Raw genomic sequence first — 18544 nt, forward strand, 5'->3', positions numbered from 1 at the left:
GTATGGGTGAGTCAAACTATTGATTTGGTGATATACAGTATTGTCATCCTTCCTAGTGCAATGCAATAATTGACAGTCCCTGCCAGTTTTACTCGCCAGGTGTCATTACTTCATGTCTCCTCGTTGCCTCTGTGCTGGGAAATTTGGGCGGAAGTTACCGGGCCGACGAAGAGAGAGTCTACAGCGGGATAATGGTGGACAAAGCTACGTTAAGAGATGCTCCATCCATGTTCAATAAATAGACTTTATGCACTTTGTTCTCTATGTTGTGATTAAATAGAGAACATTTTCACAGGCCTTTTGTTTTCTTCAGTTAGACAGATATCATGATGTATCACTATATCATTGCAATATATTGACTATCACAGAATCGTTGTATTGTGATATGATTGGTATCGTGGACCATGTATCACGTATTGTATCATATCATAAGATACCTTGTGAATCTGCCCCCTACTTTATAGTAATGTAATTCCTAAACACATCTTGGCCTGACCATCAGTGCAACGTTAACATGCAAAGATGGAAAAAAAAAATAACGATCCAAAGGTGTTACTGAAAAATACTGAAGCACATTTTGCTGAGTCACATTTACACACTGGGGGAAAATATGTGTTTGTGAAAACTTTGCACAGAAAATTAGCCGGTATGGAAATGCTAGAAACATATAGATGAAGAGTTGGTAAAACAAATAGAGAGGAACAGAGCAGTGAAGAAGACGGAGGAGCAACAATGGAGAGAAGAGACTGACTGCCAAGCAAGCAGACAGGCTTCATCCATCGATACAAATGTTAGAGGACGAGAGACAGGAGCCTGGTGCAGTGTAAGCATCTGATGCTGTCAGCAGCTTTAAATCACACTGGCGCTCCAAAACAACAATCACACAGCGCTGTTGTGCCACCAGTCCAGTAAAAATGGACAATATATTCTCAGGACTCTATACATTTGTAAATACTCTGTTCTGTCGTGAGCATATAGGTGATAATCCACACTGTATACTGTATACAACAATTTCATGCTTTCCATGAAGTGGAAAGAATTTGAAAGACATCATGTTTGTTTGTAATGGATTTTAAGAATGACTGAGCAGGTAATGGCTACTGTAACTCAGGGGGGGAGGCAGGGTGGATCTAGTATTCAGTTTGTGGGAGAAGCTGTGATCTTTTGTTTTATACTACAATCCCAGTAATGAATTTTGAACTTGAAAATTTCACACCCAGCTCTTCATTTCCTCAAGTGCCTTGGCAAGAAACCATGCACCAAACTGTAAAAGCATATTTAAATATAATAATGTTACTAAAATATCAAAAATATCTTTAGGAAGACATAGTGCACATTCTACACTCATGCTTGTAGACTACATGATGTTTCCAGGGATCAGCACTTCCTTGACCTCATGAATTAAAGATTCCACAAACAACAATTTAGAACAGGTTTTTTTTGTGCATGTGCTCCACACTCTTTTTGATTAAACTGTCTGGTATGTGTCACTCTTAAAACATGGACTGTTCAATATCAGACATTTCAACTGATTCCTGGAATTACTATTATTTTAATTTGTTTTGATTTTGTGATCATGATTTATCATATTATAGTCACTTGTCGATGTTGATCCAGAACTGTCCAATCACACATGCAAGAAATGTGACCCTGTTGTCCGCAGTCCTAGTGTAGTTACAATCAATAATATTCTAGTAGCAGTATAGTCCTCATCGTGCATAGTTTTATGATTTAAGCTGATATGCAGCTGATTAATTGACAGCAGGCAAGTTATTCTTAGATATGAGTAATCTTGAAGTTATCAGCATAAAGAGAGCATTATATGAGAGATGAGTGGTAACCAATAGGCATAAAGACCAGAGGACATTATTATTTATGTCTCCTGTGTCACTTATCAAGAAAAGGTCCTTTATCTCTAACTGTATCATGAATGCTTTTAATAATATAAATGTACTGTATGTAAAAAAAATTAGCCTGGATTAAAGGCTTTTGTTTTGAAATGCAAGTTGTTTATTTGTTGTTAAATTAATGAAAAAACTGGTATATAGTCTGCACAATGAATTAAACAAAGCAGTAACTTAAGATATGCATGCCTTTCTGATGAGTGAAAGGGAAACTGGAGAGCCACTGCTGGACATACTGTATTTAATAATGAAGGAGAGAATCTAAGATGGCACAGACTCACATTCAAGTCAACAATAGAACAACAACAATAGAATAGAAAAGAATAGAAACATATAGTTCAAGATCAGCATCTGTTCTGACAAAATCTGTAATTATAATTTGACTAACTCAGAGTTGTTGTTTTTTTGTTTTTTTAAATAAAGAGCTTTAAATTCATATATGCATTGTCTTTAATTAAAAAAAGGATCTTAAAACTTGTACTTGCCAACCAGGCTTCATCTAGTACCTCTAGATGACTGAGGAATCTATCCATCCATCCATCCGTCTTCTACCGCTTTATCCTCTACATGAAGGTCACAGAGGGAGCTGTGCCAATAAGGCGAAAGGCGGGGTACACCCTGGACAGTTCAACTGAGGAATCTACATAATAACCACAATGATGTCATATTATGTCAAATTTTGTTTGATGAGACCTTCAAAATAATATTATCATATCATTTTCTGTAAGCTTGTCTTTCAGTGTTGATGTCTGATATTGCTTTTTCATGAACAAGTGTGCTAATTCAACAGTAGACTTGTAACCCCAGTGCTGAATTAGAGGCAGATTGTTGCCTCCTCAGTGTGAGGATGACCTTGAGTGGAAAATGAAACCCTTCAGTTAGTGCCAGCTTCATTTTATCCCTGATGAAAGGGGATTTCAGAATCTTTCAACCAGCACAGCACTGATATGAGGATTTCTGGTCTTTCAAAATTTGGTAATAAGACACACACACACACACACACACACACACACACACACACCTGTAGACACACAAGTAGACACACACGCAGCAGGGCACACTTCACCTATCAGTCTTTTCTGTGCTGAGCTTTATGTAAAAGTGCTGATTGTTGTTTCAGTGGACTCTGAGTTTTCCCTGAGCCAAATCTTTGTTGTAGAGACAAGGCTGTTTGTTCAAGGTCACACAGCTGATAGATCTTTATGGGCCAGAGGACGTTATACACACATTAGCAGACCAGTCCCAAAGGCCAAAAAAGCCTTTGCTGCCAAAGTACAGGACTTTTACAGGGAGGAAAAATCAGAGCAAGTATTTACTATGAGTGCATTCTTGTTTCTATCTAGCTCTTGTCAGGCATTGTATCCTTGGTTGTATCTCTTTACTTTTGATTACACTGACATTTTCTTATTTTGTCTAATCATTCTTATTTATTTTGTAGAAAAAGAATTATACTTAAGTATACAACAATAGCTGTAATTGGTCATAAATAATATATATGCAAATGAAATCTAACAAATTAGGTAATTTCATTCATTCATAAATTTAAATTTATTTTCATTTTTATTTTATTGCTGCACAGTTGCACAGTGGGGCTTGTTGTAAAGTCATTTCACTGGGGGTGTACTTGTACATCCACATGTGACAAATAAAAACTTGAATCTTGAATCATTCTCACAACGGCATGGTCAACAGAAAGTTAAGTGTGGGGTTTACTTATGGACTACTAGTTTTCCACAAGGTGGCAGTGCATACAAACCAGCAGCAGCAGTGAAGGATCGTGTCGGAGTGTTTTCCCCTAATGTTGTCCAGCTCACCACTCTTCCTGTCTTGTCTGCTCAACACAAACATGTTGTCACTGCAGAATTATTTTAACTGAGAAAAGTTCCATGCAGGTATGACAGACCAGCATGGAAACCCAGCAGAACCGAGAGACTAAACTACTCAATTCAATTGTTCTCAGAATAAACCATTATTACCTGTAACTTTACATCAGATAAACATGCTTAAGCATGTTTAATAGCATGAGCCTAAACATGGTCCAAATGAAACTGGAAAATGTCTTTTTTTTTAAAAACACTGGATTGCAAATTACATTAATAAACAGTACTTTCTTAAGAAAACTGGCAACTGCTACTCTTAGCTGATTAATTCCTAAACACACATTCACACCACACTATGATATCCCAAATTAATTTAGCTTCAAGTTTTTATTGAATTTAATTCACTGCTGTGGTGATAATTATATGATAATGAAAAACTGTATTCAAAGAAATGCATTTTCAATGGGAGTCAATGATACAAAAAAATGCTTCCACAGTGTATTAAAGACTTGAAGAAAACAAAATTCATCCCAAAATACACAACCTAAGAACCTAAATTCTAAGCAACTGCTTATATCCACAAAGAAAAATTCACCAAAGTCAAGGGACACAGACGGGTTAAGCACTAACTAACGGATGCAGAGCTGTTTGTTTGCAGGTGCACTAATTGCTTTGAGCCATACTCCACTGGTTCATGTTAATGACCTTCAGAAGCTAATGTAGAATTTCTTTGGTCTCAATCACAGCATACATAATTTATTTACTGAAAATAATTAATGAGATTCTGAACCAGCTTAACTCTGCGTACGATAGCTAAAAGTAACACACAGCTTAAAGGGGGCAGTCATTTAAAAGATAATTGTGATATGTATAATTTAAGGGAGGAATCTTGCCATCTTGTGGCGAGACACGAGATGAAACATACTGTGTATCTTTTTATACTCACACTGCTACAGTCTCTGACATTTAAATCACAAACACATGCACAAGTGTTTTAATTTTGAGTTTTGCTGAGGACCATGTCTTTTAATTTGCCTGTAAATTGGGAATGCAAATGAAGTAGCTCATTTGTTGCCTCAGTCTAAGACCACTGTGATTAAACACTGTTCAAATAAACCTGTTGAATGTTTGCTTTGCCTGACAATGTTGATACGGCAACATTGATATAATTTGTATTACTGTGAATTAACATTTTACTGGCAGTATCTATCACGCAGGGAAATTGAATTGCGGGCCCACTAAGTTTCCCTCTTGATCTGTTACTTTGGTGGTTTAGATGTTAATGATGAAATCAAAGTGTGGGCTACAGCTCGCTCAGGAAGCCACCTACAGTATATGAACATGTTATGTATTCATTAGCATACTCGGCTCTGGACTTAAGTGGCCTGATAATCAGACTGAATCACAATTTAGTTTCACTTTGCAGAGTAGATCAGAGATGTGGGCAGTGAACTCTTGAGTTCAACACAACGTCAGTCCATAACCCTTTGAAATCCATAAATTATCCCAAGCATATTTTTGTCTGCAGTAGGTTGTTGCAGGTGGAGTCACCAAACCATGTCATTAAAATGTACTGTCACTTTCTCCTTTCCCGTTGACTTGCTCTGTGGTGATTTCATTTAACAGCAACTAAATTATATATACTTATATATACTGTAATATAAACCCATTAGTTCAAATAATACAGCTAGCTAGTTAGCTAGCTATTCGTTCAATATTCTAGCTAGCTATTATTTCAATATTTTAGCAAGCTAGCTAAGATGTCTTAAACGTGGAAATCAGACACATAGCCAACTGTATAAAAAATTAAATATGAAATACAATTAAAGTAAATCAAAGAATAACAGATGAGGAATAAATAATCCAGTCAACAACAATGAAATCCAAGCAGCAGTCAATTATATTATTATCTTAAACCGAATATCACTAACTGTACACCATGTATTCTTTATAAATATTTATGTGTTGCACAACAGGCTTAAATTAAGTAAAAAATATTGATGTAGTTGATGTGAATTAATCAAACTGTAGCTGTGACTTTCTAATTTAATCAGCCAGTGCCAAACCTCATTGCTGGTCCCTGTGACTTTTATTTTGAAAGAGTAGACGGAGCCGTTTTATTTTGTGGCCTGAATCGTTACCGACCAACAGACAGACACGCGTGGACAAGTCGAAGCGAGAATGTCACAAAACACGGAGCTCAACCTGACCGGAGTCAAACAGAGTCAAGGCATGTGGCTGGTTAAGGTTTGTTCCACCGTATTTTATCACACAAATCATTGAATGATTGATTAAATGATTGATTACATGATTAATTGGTTGAGCGGTTATACAGGTGCAGGTCAGTCGTGCTGCTTTACAGGCCAATCCGATTAACGCTTCGATCGTCCATCTCAGATTAAGTACAATTAACAGAATAAATGTGTTAACCTGTCAACTGAAGCAAAGTTATTCACCATTATTAAAGTTGTAAAAATGTGGGATCAGACAATACACGATATTACCACGCATCGCGATAAAAGCTCTCAAAACATGCTAATCATGGTGAACTTCAGTTATCGGTACAATCTGTACCGAAAATTGTTAATATTTAATGTTATTGACTTGTAAACACTGCCAAAATACAGTCCTAGTTATTTTATTTTGAAGTGTCACAAAGGGGAGATAATATAAGATAGTCCTTTATTATTTATGCATTCATGTTAGGATCTCAACAAAATATTTGTTTTCACTTCATTTTCAAATGTTCAATAAAAAATGTACCCAGAGCCACGTTTTTGCAACATTTTTAAATATCTTATGAATATGGAATTGTTTTTTGCAATAATCCCAATAGTATCATGATTTGTAGTTATTTTGGTAATATAGTTGTGACAAGAAATGTTCTTATCTTCCCATACATGATACAAATAAGTGTTAATGTTTATGTGTGGTGTGTGTGTGTATGTGTATATTCATGTCTCCAGGTTCCCAAGTATTTATCTCAACAGTGGGACAACGCTGCAGAAAAGGGAGAAGTTGGAAAGATCACCATTGGAAAGTATGTACCAAAGGAATCAATCACCAAGAAATATTATCCTTGTATTTATATATCTATCCTTATATCTCATTCTAATTCTGCAATTCTCTGATTAAGCTGTTTTTTGTAATTATCTTCACATTTTGAACTGTTGATTGGGGTGTGGGTATTATTGAAGGCTATTTTACGTAGGAAAATAATAGAGTATTCATTATAATCTTAAACTGCAGCCTTGAATAATATGAGTGATGCATCTGCTTCTCTGTCTCCTTGACAGAAAACAAGGCAAAACAGAGGTGAGCCAACTTCATCTAACACCGCAAAGACCTGAAAGAGCTTTGTCTATCGCTCAGGGATGAAATCATTAATTTCCTTCTGTGATAAAAATCAGCTTCTTCTTTTCCACTTATTTGGTGAATTAAGTTCATTCAGTGCTTTCACATCTCTGCCGTTTAGGGCTGAACAATTCATCAAAATTGCAATGCAGCCTACTGTAATATTAAATATGTGTGTAGCCTACAAATAGATGACAAATAAAATCAGCAGAGCATTTTCCGACAGTAGAAAAACACCAAGACTAAAGGTTTATACTGACACCTAAAGGCTGCAAATCTCATGTTTTATCTTTTTATTTTGAGTGGAGTTAAACCTGATCAAGGCAAAGCTGTCATGACATGTGACCATCTACGCATTTGCGATATAAGCCAAAATGTTTGGCAAAATATCAATTTTTATAGAATTGATCTATACTCATCGTATTCCACAGACTGTGAAGAGAACATCTTTGTTTCTCACAGATCTGCACAAATATCACACAGTAACCATTTTAAATAGGTTTTTCAAATGAAAATGAGAAGAATGATATAAAAATGACCACTGAGTCTGCTCCCACAAGTGTCATCCTGTCATATTTGACCTTATCTGGTGACTCAGAGAATAATGTTATCGTCCACCATGCCTTGACTCTGCTGTGTTTCTCAGGTACATTTCAGCCTCGATGCAGAGCTGAGCGCGCTGGGTGCCACGGAGGAGAAGGGCGGATTGTTGCAGGTGCCACGGGATCATCCCTTCACGGTGCACACAGTGGGTGGTCAGACACTGGCAGTTTTCAGCCAGAGCAGTACAGGTCAGTCTGCAGCTCGGCTGCTCCAGCCTTTCACTCTCTGCTTCTTTTCATAATTTTATCTGAAACACGGCAGCAGCCTTCAGACTGACTCCACTGTGCACAAACCACGCTGCACTGCGAACCAATTAAGTTTTAATTGGATCGCAGTGCAGCGAGGTTCGTGTCCAACATGGAAATAATCTGTAAATCTTACTGCAAGTACTCCACCTGCAGATCAAAGAGTCTAAAAAAGTGGTAAATGGGGGGAAAAAAACAAACCAGCAATCAAATGCATGTGGTGAAAATAAGCACAAATAATATATATGGACTGATTCAGAGGATTGAGGATTTTGTTGTTGCAAAAACAAACTAATAACTTTCAGCACATAATCCCCCTTTTTACACCAACATTTCCAAGATTTATTTACTGTAGGAAGAGAATTCTCTGTAATCTGTGTGGTTTGTATTTCCACCGCGTGTCAAAAAATTACACTTGGTGTATTATGTCGCCGACTTGAAGTCCCGCAAATACGCTCAAAAGAGCCTGGACGTTGTCGCTTTACGTCCTTTTTCTTATTCTCCATGTTTTTTGAAATGGCCGATGTATTGAAATGGAACAAGTTCTGTCTTTCTTTGTCTTCTGGTAAAGGTCTTGTTTAAAGGCGGGTTCCAGCCGTACTGGATTCACCCTCTTGTGAAAATGAAAATATTCAGGCCGTCTGGATATATTTTGATTCTATGGCTGTAGAATTGTCAAAAAATCATTCAATGAGTGAGTACTTATGCCTCTTTTTCCAAGATAACTTTCACTTTCGATATCTGGCAGTTATTCAACCGTTTAGGAATTAGGGCCAATCTCAGCTGACATGGGCTGACATGGGGTTTCAATTTTCTAGATATCACAAATGTTCTAGGAGTTACGACGGTAATGAGAAGTACAGTATGCGTGCCAAATCCTGTTGGTGACAACAGGAGGGTTAAACGGCTGCAAAATGTGTTCCACCAATTAGCGTTCTTCAGCACACAGCCCCACCCCTCTAGAGTTCCTGGTAATCTGAAAAGTCCCCAGTGACGAGGTACTTATTTTGGTGAAAGTTTTTCAAAGTCCTGGGTAAATTTCTTATATTTAAGATATACTACATAAAACTTTTTATATGTGGCCATTCCCATACTTCATCTATGTCAGTGTGGCCCTACGGGAAAAAACATGGTGCGCACCTCTGCTGTAGTTTCTTTTCTACAGTAGTTTTCTTGCTTTTGGAGGAAGGCTGGTTTTTATGCGACTTGACTACTGATTTATGGAGGATTTTTGTTGCAGGCATCGTTTGTCATCCTGCTTTCTGAGCCAGAGGGACTTGTATGAGACGCAGAGCTTGAAATAGCTGTAACTGGGGATGAGCTGATATGATATTAAGTGTTGGTATTGGTCTGATACCAGTCTAAATCACAGGATCTGATATCGGTATATTGTAAATGTAGAATCTGATGCGACCCCAAACCCTACATGTCATGTAAATGCTTCACGAAGATCAGATTGTTAAGAGAGAAACGTCTTATGAGCAGAATGTGGACATATTTTCAGATAAAAGAGGAAGAATGCAAAACAGATTTTTATCAGACTGATATTGGATAAGGCTGAAATTGGCATCAAGTCAAAAATGTAATGGACTTAGAAGGGAAGTAAACAACATCCACAATGTAATAATTGTTTGAAGGCAATTGCAGAAAATTGCAATTTAAATGGAAGCTATTGCAGGAAAGAAAAAGTGAAATGGAACAAAATCTGTGACAATACTAACTCAGCAGGAGGCAGGGTGTTTAAATCAAGAGCAGTTCTGCGCCTTTCTGTTTGCCAGTGCTCAGTAACAATTAAATTACTGCCTCTCAAGCCTCTAAGGGTGTTGCTGTATTTGAGTGTTGATGGCACAAAAACTCAACAAGCAAGCTTTTAACGTCCTTCATTTGGAGCCAAATTGGTTTAATATACAAATGTTTTTTTTGGCCATAACTCTACTCAAGAGTGGAAAAACGTTTATATAACTGGAGCAGTAGTGAAAAAGTTGTCAAAGAGACAAAATAATTTTTTAAGTTTGTTTTGGGGATTTTTTTTTTTTTACCACAAATAGCAATAATATCCTATACAGTGTGATATTGTAATCTTTTGTTTGGCCATATTATATCACTTTTGGGACAATAAGTCTAAATTTTTTAACTGATGTTACAAATAAATATTAAACTTTCTGTGGATTAGCATAAAAAAAATCAATTGACGTTTCAGTCCACTAGATGGTGCCAAGTGCTCACTCTTACTAGAGCTGTTGTGTGAGGATACCTCAATATATGATTTTGTAATATTGTGATAATATTGTATCGTAACTTATATATCGCGACAATATCGTATTATGACCTAAATATCGTGACAGTATTGTGACTTAAGTATCGTGACAGTATCGTGATTAAATATCGTGATAGTTTCATATCATGACTTAAATATCGTGACAATATCGTATCATGACTTAAGTATCGTGATTAAATATTGTGATAGTTTCATATCATGACTTAAATATCGTGACAATATCGTATCATGACTTAAATATCGTGACAGTATTCATGACTTAAATATCGCGGATAATATCGATCACTTAAATATAGTGACAGTATTGTATCATGACTTAAATATCGATAGATTCAGATCATGACTAAATATCGATAATATCGATCGTGACTTAAATATAGTGACAGTATTGTATCATGACTTAAATATCGTGATAGATTCGTATCATGACTTAAATATCGTGATAATATCGTATCGTGACTTAAATATCGTGACAGTATTGTATCATAACTTAAATATTGTGACAGTATTGTGACAATATCGTATCATGACATAAATATTGTGACAGTATTGTGACTTAAATATCGTGACAGTATTGTGACAATATCGTATCATGACTTAAATATCATGACAGTATTGTGACTTAAGTATCGTGACAGTATCGTGATTAAATATCGTGATAGTTTCATATCATGACTTAAATATCGTGACAATATCGTATCATGACTTAAAAATCGCGACAATATCGTACCATGACTTAAATATCGTGACAGTTTTCAGACTTAAATATCGTGATAGTTTCGTATCATGACTTAAATATCGTGATAATATCGTATCGTGACTTAAATATTAACAGTTTGCTTAAGTGCAAAAAAGGGTATAAAATGTGAATCCAGTTTGTTATTTTGCTAATAAATAACAATAACATTTTTAGTTTTAAACGAAATTTTTTGAAAGATTTCTAAAATATTTATGGTTTTATGAAGGGTGGTATAATATATTAGCATATAAAGCACTGTATATTGAAATATATTATATTTTATTCTAATATTTTATGGCTCCCACTGTTGTACATTTTACATTTTATGTTTATAATATTTTCTTGTATTGCTGCTATGTCGAACCAATTTCCCCTTGGGGATGAATAAAGTATTTCTATTCTATTCTATAGCTCTTTATATCTTTTATTTATGTAGTTAATCCTTGTTTACGTTTCGTCTCACTGATGGCAGCAAGGCACGTGGTGGAATAGAAGTTAAATTGGAACACTTTGGGCATTTACTTACTAAAAAGCTGGTTCCAGTGATACTGTTAGATAAGTATGAACTGATATTACTAATGATGTTGTGAAAGTGTTTTTTTTTTTTCTCCCTCTCTCCTTTATTTAGCCTGCAGAAACTAATCATTTCCCACACATCGTATCTGTCCACACAAAGATAACAAATATATCTGGCCTTTTTTAAATGTTTTCAGGTAGGTTGTGTAACTGAGAAAGGAAAGAAGAGAAAAGAAATATTACTGTTGTAGGATGTTACAGCACCACAAATGAGTAAAAACAGTGGCATTATGGAAATGACATATCTCCATGTGTGGATTGAAAAGAAATCAGATAAGTGTTTCCCCATGGTAATTTCTCCTCCTGCTAATGAGCTTTTTTTGCCTCTATAGAAGGTTCCTACAGATTCAGGTGATAATTCTCTGAAGGTTGAGCACAACTCACACCGCCACTCACATTGGCACAGAAATATTGATTGTAACTAAGCCAAGTTTTAAAGGGTATGTCCTAATCATCAAGTCTAAAGATTGAAGGGGAAAATTGGGACAGTGTGAGAGAGCAACTGTGATTCAGCTTAATTTACTAAATATTTCCTGTGGTGGTTTGTCCTTGTAGGAAAATTGAAATTCTCTGTGCTACTGCCATGGCAACAGATGGTTTCCCATCAGTTACATTTCTGTCTCCGTCCGTTAACTGTAATGGAAATTGAAATAAAGCTTTCTCCTCATTAGGTTACATCCGACAGCAAAAAGGTTGATTCCATCTCCGCCCCTCATGCACTTTAGTTGCACCCACACTTGCATCTGCATTAATATCAACCTCCTACATGTGATAATGGATTTTTCTCTTTTACAACATGTGTTTTGTTCTTTTATCTCAAACGGCAACACTTCAGCATGCTTCAAACGTCCGGCTGAATTATTGAAAATCTATTTAGGCTCAAACAAAACAACTAAAATTTGCGTTGTCGGGGTGAGAGAGGATGATGAGAATGATGGTCTTGTGTTTGTGAATGTGGGAATGTGGCATTCAGGAGGCGTAAAAAGCTCCTGGTTTTATCTTGAAGGTGTCCGTGTCGGTTTTGCTGTGAAAGTGGGATAATGTCCTTGGAGATGTGGTGGTGTGTAGTCTCTATTTACCTGACTGATGCTCAGCTCCACCCCCACTCGCCTACAGGAAGGTGTACTGTATGACACCGGTCTCCCACTCACTTTTTTTTATTATTATTATTTTTTTTTTTACAGTCTCTCTCTTAAACACACACCGCACACACACCTGCAGTGGTTTGATCTTCACTTGCACTCTCACACTTTTTTTTGCCTCACACCTACTCAGATTTTTGCAGATTCTCGACACATCGGATGGAGCAGGTGCGCATTTTCAAATTTAAAGTGAAATGGAGTAAGTTTTTCCATCACATATGCGCCTCAGAAAACATCCATCCATCCATTATCTCAAACATCATAAACATGAGGATCACGGGGCGGGGGACACCTTGGCCAGGTCACCAGTCCACTGCAGGACATGGGGACAAACAAACAGTCCCTCACTCACAGTCACACCTACAGGCAATAGTGTTCAGTTAACCTCTGCATGTTTTTGGACTGTGGAAGGAAACTGGAGAACCTGGAGAAACCACACACACACGTGGAGAACATGCAAACTCCACGCAGTACAAAAACGTATCGCACACGCATTTGTCTTCATAACAAGCTGGCGATTAAAGACAAAATCTACATTATTGATAAGGCAGCAAACGTTTCTGACTGAAGACGTTTTAAGGCCCTTTTGCCTGATGAAGATATGATGTTTTGGCCCAAATATTTAAATTTCTTACCACATAAAATTCCCTTGACGGCATTTACTTAGTGATCCCTGGTGTAGGGTCATCATCATCGTTTACACTCCACACATGAGACATGAACACTTTTATTTTCACCTGAGAACATGTTTTCCACAAACAGATTTAAAGCACTTAAAACTGGGCTAAAGGCACAAAAACAGGGTTACGTGGCTGCTGAATAACCGTTATTTCCTTGCTTTCTATCCCTGGATTCCGTCACTCAGTCAGCAAACTCATTTCTAATGTCATGATAATAAACCGAAAACTTCGTGACACAAAAAGGTTTTTTTGTTTTTTGTCTCCCAATGTCGAAAAATGGGCGGTGCCTACTTTGTCCTTGTCTAGTTATTAGAAAATATGTAATCCAGCCAGTCACGCATGTGTCTCGTATAATCTGTATAATCCATTCCTCCTCCTCTGCTTCTCTGCCATGTATTCAACAGGCCAACAATGGTGAGAGGTTTCTAATGGTTACTGTCGTTGATTGATATGTACACGAATACCATCTGACGTGGCTTTTGTATTGTACGCCTGCTAGCTAAATGTTCCTCCATTATTTCCTCTCTCGTTGTTCTGCTTTGTTCTGGCAAGGACCAGGTATTGATTAAGAGGTTGCTAAGCAACAGGCTTAGTTTGCACAGAAGCGTGCAAAGGAGAACAGAAGGCCAGATGTAATGTACTGCTCTGTTACAGTGTGACTTTCTTTCAGCTGCCTCTGCAGAGCTTTCCACTGAAAGTTTCCGGTGCTCGAGTATTTTGAAAATCAAAGCGTCGGAGTTCACTGTTCATTTGTAGACATTTCTGTTGATTGTCTGTGAACTGCTGTTACTTTGACACGGCGGCTTTGAGCGCACGCGTCCATTAACGACTGTTGGATTTTCTGATTTTCTAATGCGTTTTTTTCCTGCATGGAGTAAAACAGAGATGGGCTGTGATTTTGATGTCTTTCACAAAGGCTACATACAAGAAGCAGAGAAAACGTTTGTATGTTTTTTTTTTGTGTCAGAGTCAGAAATACTTTAATCCCCAGTGAGAAATCAGAAAAGTTGATGTCGAGCCGGTCCAGAAGTGGAAGTGGCTGTTGGCTGGACACCGAGCAGACTGTTGTAGGAGTTTTACTGAAGGAGAGAGGCCAGGTGTGTGAGATGAGTGGAGGGTTTAAAGAGGATTATCTCTCAACTGAGGCCTCCTTGAAAAACATGACTCTGTAGTCAGATGACCCTAACAACACACGCTATCAGGATCCGACTTCATTCCCTGAACGGTAATGGCGCTTCTCCATTATATGCAAGTGAAGATCAAGCTCTAGCACTACTCAACTTGTCTCTACTCACAACGTGGGCGGGGTTGTCGTAGCACGGCTGCGCGGAGCTGCCCTGACGTTGTTTATACAGGACACAAGCACACAAACTATTAATGAGCAAAGCAGTGTACTGAAACATTCAAGAAAGTGAATTAAAAAGATTAGTTCAGTACTTCCTGCATGACCGGACTCCATCAGTCACTGGACTTAAATTCGGCTGAACGAGTTGCGATTTTCGGCTCACGATCGCCCGCTTTCAGCAGTACACATATATATTATTTTTGAGCTGTAGAATACACTTCTAAAACTTTTCATGGAACCTTTGTAAAAAAAAACCGAGCCGAGTAGTGCTATAATTGTATAATACCATAAGTTTTGCACTTACAACTGTGTGGTTGGGTGGTCTGACGTCGAGGAGCAGTCAGAGTTCCCGTCAGAGAGCTTGGGCCTCTCGAGCATAGTCACTGTCAGATCTGGTTGAAGCTGTCCGCTCTCTACTGTTGCACCAGTTCACAGCAACAGAAGACACCTAGAAAACAAGTTTATACAATTACACATTCACATTGGCAGCTGCACATCTAGAGTGTAGGTTATGCATGAATTCATTCTGAAACATCTAGTTTATTTTGTATTTTTGCACATTTTACACATTGAAAAACACAGGTTAAAAGTGGAGTTACAAAGTTCTTGGGCATACAGTATTTAGTAACTGTCACATAATCACTTTCCAGTTTATTTACCTACTTCTAACTGATGCAGTCCAATACAATTTAAAGTAAAGTCTAACTTCATGTAATCAAAATGGTTTCAGGAACGTGTTTTTGGATAGATTAACTAGACAATGTATTAAGGATTTATTGCAGGTGTGTGATGGATTGATATCAAATCTTAATTGGCGTGACAGTACACACAAGACACTTTAACAGTTTACAGTTTAAAATTACACCAAAATAATAGACCAAAAGGTCAGACCTCTACAACATTCACAAGCACATTATTCATGAGCATGACGCAAAACTATGTATAATCTAATATATATATATGTATATCTACTCATATCTTTTATAATGCAGTGTAACCAGCAGCAGGGATCAGACTTATCCTGCACATTCTGCAAATGCACGATTATAATAACACCTGCTGAATTTAGAGGGCACCTTGAACTGTTTACCACATACCTCAAACCATTTCCGAACAATGCGTCTGTGTGGCAGAGCCCGTTATTATCCCGCTGAAAGAGATTCGCTCGGGTTCTGCTTTCTGCTTCTGTGCGTCCAACAAAATGTGTACACTTTAGTGAGTGTGAGCAGGAAATTCACCACGTGTAACTTCACATGTACAACTCAAGGCTCAAAGACATGAAAAAAAGGATGAACCCCTGGCGAAGAAAACACTGCTGCTGGAGGGGGAATGTTAGCTCAAGTGATCGGAATGCCAGACTGACGTGGAATTTTAGTATGAATGGAAAACCAAACTGGCTCACCACGGACATGGAATGCGGAAAGTTTGACCAAACCTTAAAGGAATACTTCACTGATTTGCATTTAGCTTTGTATTACTAGAGTAGAGGTAATATTTTTGAAAAACTGTGCTTCCCAACCTCAGTTTCCCCTGAGTTGAGAAATATCTTCATTCTTTTCTTTGTTACGTAGACTAAGCGTTAGCAAAGATGGCGGACACTGTTTACATTCTGGGAATGAGGTTCCGTCCCCCTACGAGTGGCTCTAAAAAGTGCGGAATTAGTGTTGTAGTTTCAAGCCTCGGACCAAGTGTCACTGGTGGTAAAAAAGATGGAAGATATTTCTGGACTCAGGGAAAACTAAGGTTGGGAAGCACAATTTTTCAAAAATACTACCCCTAGTCTAGTAATACAAGTGCAAAAAACCCCCAGAGCAAGCCAGAAATGGTCTAACCTGAGAAACATCGTCCACTTTCTCGTTCCTTTGTTTTGCCTCTGGAAACAAAGGTTTGTCCAACCCTGGCTATGCTCCCCACACAAAAGCCACGTGACACCCAGCGTAATGACAGGGAACTAAACTATGAAGCTGTGTCACCAGCAGATGCAGTGTGAGCCTCTGTCAGCAGGACACTTAACGGAATGAGGCCATTGTAGCACAGTTTTACAAACCTTCTGGGGTGAGTTTTCTCTTCAGGTGGCATATTGTGAACTTGCCACTGCAGGAAATGTGTGTTTTAATGCACTCGGAGCAACTACACAAAGAAAAAATGGAGAAAGTAGAAGCAGTATTTCAACATTATTCTGAGTAAGACATTATTTCCATTATAATGTTTACATGAGCTATTTATAGAATATTCCATAAGATGTATGTCTGCAACTAAGATCTCATCTTAACCAGGTTATTGCTAGGTAATCATGAGGAAATACTGTTTACATGGCAGTTTGTTTGTTTTTAACATATCGTTTTTCTCAGAGTATTGCTGTCCATTACTGCAGCTCCCAGTGCACACAGAGAGAGAAAGACATGAAGATCTCGTCCTTGTACTTGGTCTCTGATGCCACGTTGTCTGTGTCTTCACAGAACCATCAGCTGGTCGTCAGTTTTCTGAAAATGGAAAAAAAACATTGACAGAAATTACAATCTACAAACACAGATTCCTGTCACTGATTTTGAATCGTAAAAGCGTGACGATTACTACTCTCACACATACAGTAGGAAGGTGGAGGCTCTGATCGTGGCTTTGATTTCTTCATCGGTCTCTGTCTCTGCTGGAAGTCATAGTCGTATTTTCCTCTGCGTTTCCGTGTTGTCTTTTATTCCCTGTGTGTATAATATAATAGACTTTCAAGTAACAAAACCAAAAATGACAACGTTTTTGTCACTTCTTAGATTGTAGTGAAAAAAGGGATATTTTTCACCATTTATTTTCCAATGAGGTAACACTTTACATTATGATATATAGTATTTTACCATGGTAATATAACAATAACACCGTGTCATATCCAGTAATAACTTGGTAATGAGAATAACTAAAGACTACCATCAGTGTTAACGTCTTATAACTTTGGAATTCATCCTCCCTAATGCCCCTCACAGTTATTTATGTAGACGTAAGATGATATTATAAGATTACTGCCCCATTATAAACTTATTAATGCACTATTACCATAATTGTCATCTCCAGTTAAATATTTCATGGACCAAATGATCTGTTTAAATCTGGGAAATTTCACTTCGATAATTTGCAGTCAGAGTTTGATGTTAGATGTAAAATAATGTAATTCAGTTTTCTTATTCACAGAAGATTACATTTTTGAATGAATATACATGCACGCCGAAAAAGTTTCGAACTGACATTTTGTTTCTCGAAAATTCCTGAAGCAACGTTATCAGCATTGGCGACATATGGATTTTTCTCACCTCAGTGGCAGAAAAAAAAAAAAGACTTCAGGCTTGAATCTGTGAACAAATGATTCACATACATTTTTGATGAGTAAGGTCTGCTTCAGAGGCTTTTACACCCAGAGGTGTAGTTCTTGTTCTTCTTGTTTATCAGTAGTAGTATGGAAAGAGTCAGGTTTTGGCATTTTTTATGTTAGGGATGTTTGGTATAGGATTTTATCAAATATCACGATAGAAACACTCGCAGTGGTGAATTTTTGTCATCAGGATAATTATGAATTAGGAAGATCATTCACACTGTGCACGAGTGACTTGAAAATGCTGCTTAGTTATTTATTTGGAAGTGGTACAAGGGGGAGTCTGCGTCTGTCCAGTCATTCCAGGACCTCATGATTAATAATTATCTTATTTAGAATATTTATTTTCATTTAAGAAAAAAAAAAAAAAATCATCCAGAAAATAATATTATTTATTATAAGAATAATATCGTAAATTTTTTATTATTTCGGTCATTGCCTGAAATATCGTCCTATGCCTACTATAATGGCATGAACACTTTGTTTTTATTGTTTCCACC

At 37.3% G+C, this 18544-nt stretch overlaps 1 protein-coding gene across 1 annotated transcript in view; it reads left to right on the plus strand.

Annotated features, from left to right (window-relative positions):
• Positions 1–5825: 5825 nt before the first annotated feature.
• The window catches only part of LOC122784180 (general transcription factor IIF subunit 2-like), a 40682-nt gene continuing 27963 nt past the window's right edge, over positions 5826–18544 (plus strand). The window contains exons 1-4 of the mRNA XM_044049331.1: positions 5826–5971; positions 6691–6764; positions 7021–7039; positions 7725–7869. Coding sequence (XP_043905266.1) covers positions 5906–5971; positions 6691–6764; positions 7021–7039; positions 7725–7869 — 304 coding nt within the window. The 5' untranslated portion in view covers positions 5826–5905. The remainder of the gene's footprint in view (positions 5972–6690; positions 6765–7020; positions 7040–7724; positions 7870–18544) is intronic.

The sequence above is a fragment of the Solea senegalensis genome, linkage group LG2 (assembly GCF_019176455.1).
Source record: "Solea senegalensis isolate Sse05_10M linkage group LG2, IFAPA_SoseM_1, whole genome shotgun sequence".
NCBI classification, from domain to species: Eukaryota; Metazoa; Chordata; class Actinopteri; order Pleuronectiformes; family Soleidae; genus Solea; species Solea senegalensis.